At 38.8% G+C, this 4,420-nt stretch overlaps 1 protein-coding gene across 1 annotated transcript in view; it reads right to left on the bottom strand.

Annotated features, from left to right (window-relative positions):
- LOC119407460 (neurocan core protein-like) overlaps positions 1-4,420 on the bottom strand; it is a 32,674-nt gene that overhangs the window by 8,349 nt on the left and 19,905 nt on the right. The window contains exons 5-6 of the mRNA XM_037674284.1: positions 3,466-3,548; positions 2,678-2,822 (exon numbers count right to left, since the gene is read on the bottom strand). Coding sequence (XP_037530212.1) covers positions 2,678-2,822; positions 3,466-3,548 — 228 coding nt within the window. The remainder of the gene's footprint in view (positions 1-2,677; positions 2,823-3,465; positions 3,549-4,420) is intronic.

Below are 4,420 nucleotides of genomic sequence, written 5' to 3'. Positions count from 1 at the left end.
TATATATATATATATATATATATATATATATATATATATATATATAAGTTTCAGCTGTGTAGCTATGCTTTCAACTTTAAAATTTCAAAAATGTATTCTTTGGGGAGTGCTGGTGCAGAAGTTAGAAGATGGGCCTGTGATCGGAAAGTCGTAGGTTCAACTCCCGGTACCGTCAACATCAAAATGTGGGTGCAAAAGGTGGAACACTCACACCTTCCTCCACCCTCATTCGCCCCACTCTGGGCCTCTGAGCAAGGCCCTTAACCCCCACCCTCTGCTCCCTAAACAGGTCTCTCTTGAAAATGAGTTCTCGTGGCTCAATGAGACTACTTGGATAAATAAAGGGTAAATTGCCAACAAACAAAAAAGAGCAATGCTGTCCTCGCCCATGTCTGTGTGTACGTTGATTTGTTTTCTAGCGATAGCAAAATATCTCATGAACCAGTGCATGAATTTTAATGAAACTCTCAGATAACAGTCACAGGATACATATCTAAATAGCTAAATCACATTAACAGATAGCAATATTACATAACAGTCAATTTTTACAGATACTAAGTTATAATTTGGCGTGCGAGTAACTGTTAGCGTGGCGCTAATAAACTCCAGTGATAGGACGAGACAGTACACAGGGAAAAGAGGCTGATGAGGGAGCAGGAAGAAGATGAAAAGATGCTGATGATTGCAGCAGATTGAGATCAGAGGTGGACTGGATGATGGGAACTTGTGACAGGGTGCATCAGAGGGGGTGCAATACCTTGCTTAAGATGGAAGTAGTGCCATTTAATACAGAAATAGAGCAGGACTGCCACAGAGTGGTTACTCTGGACAATAAATTTAATGTTCACCCTTCTGTAAAGCAGACATATTTTGCTTAAACTATAATACAGACTATCAGAAAGACTATAGAGTTGTTTTGTTTTACTTTAAGACCCTTTACTGGAACAGATTTAGAGATAAACTTTACCGATCTGTTGAATGATTTCTCTTCTGTGAAATGATAAAATAAAATGTAAAGAATGCTCAATAAATATAACATTTACAAATATTTCGTCATCTGCCATGGACATTTAACCTCTGCAGATGCAGAGCAGAATACTGAAAACAAGGATTTCTTGCAGAATCTTGCAATAATTTACTGCTGGCATCATATTTCCTCCTCATTGTTGAGCTTTTGATAAACATCTGAGGGAAGATACGTTTGTTAAATAATTTGGCTGATGTCTTTTTGTTCTTGCTTTTTCCCCTAAAAAGGGAAACACATTAATAAAACAAATTGGACATTTTTCCTCATATTATACCATATTAGACATGTTTGGTCACTCCATGACTCTGTCGACTTGTCCTCTTCTGTCACAGTCCAAAAAGTCTGAGGTTTAATAATGATCCAACATCTTTCCTCCAGAGACTTTTCTGTGTTCACTGCCTACCTGAATTGCTCCCAATCATCTGTTTAGGCCTGAGAGTTGCATATACTGATTGTTGACTGCATTGATAAGGATCATACTTTCGTATTTGCATTGCTCAAGTTTAATTTGACATGAGAATGTCCTACTGCTTAAAAATTTACAAAAGAAAAATGCTTCTCTAACTGGGGAACTGCTTATTCTGTTTAAAATTCCAAAATGTAACTCTTGATAGTGATGACCTGTTTTAATGAATGTGGCTTTTAACTTATTCAGAGCTCTGGGGTTATGTTTCACAATTCAGCCACCAGTTTCTTTTGTGTCCCAGTGTTTACATTTCCATACACCAGTATGTTAAACTCCACCTAGCCATTATATTGCTCGTCTTCTTACCATTGGACATAAGCCTGACCTGTATGCAAGCAGGAAACAAAAATAAGCTCTAATAGGCTCTCAGAGGAGCAAGCAGTGGCAGGGCCAGCTGCAACAGGGGATAGAAATATGACAAGTGTCTGCAGCAAACTTTAGGTGCTAACCAGTCCAAAAAGTTTTGCTTTTCCCTCCTCTGCTGTAGACTATTTGCCTCAAGATGTGCTCTCTAACCCCCTGGTCCTCCGGGCCCACTGTCCTACATGCCTTAGATATTCCCTGCTGGTCATTAATAGGCTTCTGCAGAATTTGACGACACATCGAGTGCATAATTCAATAATTTAAATTAGGTGTGTTGGAGCAGGGAGACATCTAAACTATACAGAACAGAAGGCCCTGAGATAGACCTCTGTTTCACTTCACTCTTGCAGAACATTTGGGTATGGCTACAGAGCAGCAAATGGAAAACTCTCTCAGTCCATGTAAGCTGACGATGAGAAAGAAGGAACAAGTGTGACTTTGAAGAGCTGAATGTACCCTGATTGAAAAGACTTGGTGTTAATCTCTTCCTCTCTTGGGACACATTTATAATGTGATATATGAAACAGTCAGGGGTTTTAAATTCACCTTAAGATACTTCTGTTATTTAAACAATGTCAGCTTCCTGACTTGTAAATGGATTTCAACAACAACAAAAAAAAAAGCTCAAGTTTCTTTAGATTTTTTCTTTAAAGGCTTTTTCAAACAATGGGAGTTTAGCTTTTTCCTTTGGTCTAAATTTTCAGTCCCCATTATTCTATCTCACTTTTTGTTTGCTTTTAAAACTTTCCTTTTTTTTTCTCAAGTTTATTTCTATTACTTTTACATTTTTGGACCTTACGGTTTTTTTTCTCACATCTCACCTGTTCCTTTCTTGCAGACATAGGGCAGGTTGTAGTTGCAGGGTACATCATTCCATTTGCCGTTTTCACGAGCGATCATGACCACACAGTCCTCACCGCCAGCAAAGAAGTTGTCCGGTTGATTTTCCCGCCAGTTTTCATATTGCTACATGCACACACACACACACAAAGACCCAAGAAATCAACTCTGCGTACTATAGAAAGTGCATAAAAAACACAGAGATAAATGTTTAGTGATTGGAACTGAACCAAAAAGCAGGGTTTGGGGTTCTAGTTAAAGAACAAAGCCCCCCAGTGGTGCAGTTTCTCTATCCATCCATCCATCCATCCATTATCTTTTACCCACGTCTTCCTTTTCAGGTCATGGGGATCATTGGTGCTCAAATCCATCAGTCACTGTGCAAGAGGCAGAGGACACCCTGGACAGGTCTCCAGTTCATCACAGGGACACAGAGACAAATGAGACAAACGACCATTCACTCTTTCTCTCACACCTAGAGACAATTTAAAGTTACCAATCAGCCTAACATGCATGTTTTTGGTGTGTGGAAGGAAACCGGAGTACCCAGAGTAAACCCACACATGCACGGAGTAAACATGCAAACTCCACCCAGAAAGGCCTTAGGCTGGGATTTGAACCAGCCACCATCTTCTTGAGAAGTGGCAGTTCTACCAACTGCCCACCGTACCACCCTGCAGTGCACTGTGCAGTTTCTCTAATGACTTTAAAATCCACTGAGATAAAAAAAAAAACTGCAAAAAAAAAACAAAACAGTAAATGGCCTCACCAGGTCTGTCTTGTCTGTCCACTGAAAGTCGTCTTCCACGGTACGATCATTCAAACCAATCCAGGTGTTGTCATGGCTCAGACCTGTCACAGGTAGCACACAGTGGAAATAATGATAAAAAAGGAAGACTACATATAGATGCAGAGCTGGTCTTCTTTCTTTGTTATTTCCAATATGTGAGGAATGGATAGTTTCATTTTCTAAAAACAGTTTCACTGAGTATATTCACTTCAGTTAAGCTGCACAAGAATTGAGAGAAAATATCTATTTTACTCGAATATGGTATTGACTGACAGTTTTCCAAATTGACTGCAGGCTGAAAGATGATCAATAACAGAAACATACTGTATTTGGTTTTTGTTTGTGTGAAAATAAATTTCCCATAAGGTGTTTTGGCTTAAACTCATTTACATATGTGGGAATGTGAGTGCCTGCACATGATTGATGTGTTAAAATTTGAATCATGGCAATGATTAACGTAATTACTAGGCCTATTAATCTTACTAATGGCTGTGATCCCTTTATTGCTGGGGTGGCGACATCTATTTTCCAGGAAACTGAACAATCTTTTGAGTAACTAGGCCCGTGTAGAAGAAAGATGAGTGCTGGATGGATGGAACTGTGTCGTGTCTGTCTGAGACAAAAAGTGGGCTGACAATTTGCTCTTGCTACATCTGATGATGGTGGTCTGGTGTTATTACAAGACATGAGGCAATGGAGATAGGCTGTCAATAAAAGGCAACAAAAATGTGCATTAGCATTTTAATACTGAGTGGCACTAATTAACTGCTCTCTGTGGCCATATCCTAAATGAAAGCAAGTACAACCTTCTATTTAAAACCAACAAGTTTAGGAAGATTCCATTCTTTATTTTTGTTAAAAGTCATTCATTCAATTTTAGCAAACAATCTAGAATTAATTAAACATCAAAAAGTTGAAATTAATATATATATAT

Source organism: Nematolebias whitei, chromosome 3 (assembly GCF_014905685.2).
Source record: "Nematolebias whitei isolate Nwh7 chromosome 3, NemWhi1, whole genome shotgun sequence".
In the NCBI taxonomy this organism is placed as follows: domain Eukaryota; kingdom Metazoa; phylum Chordata; class Actinopteri; order Cyprinodontiformes; family Rivulidae; genus Nematolebias; species Nematolebias whitei.
Note: the sequence above shows the minus strand (reverse complement) of the source record. Positions and strands in the feature narration are given on the sequence as shown.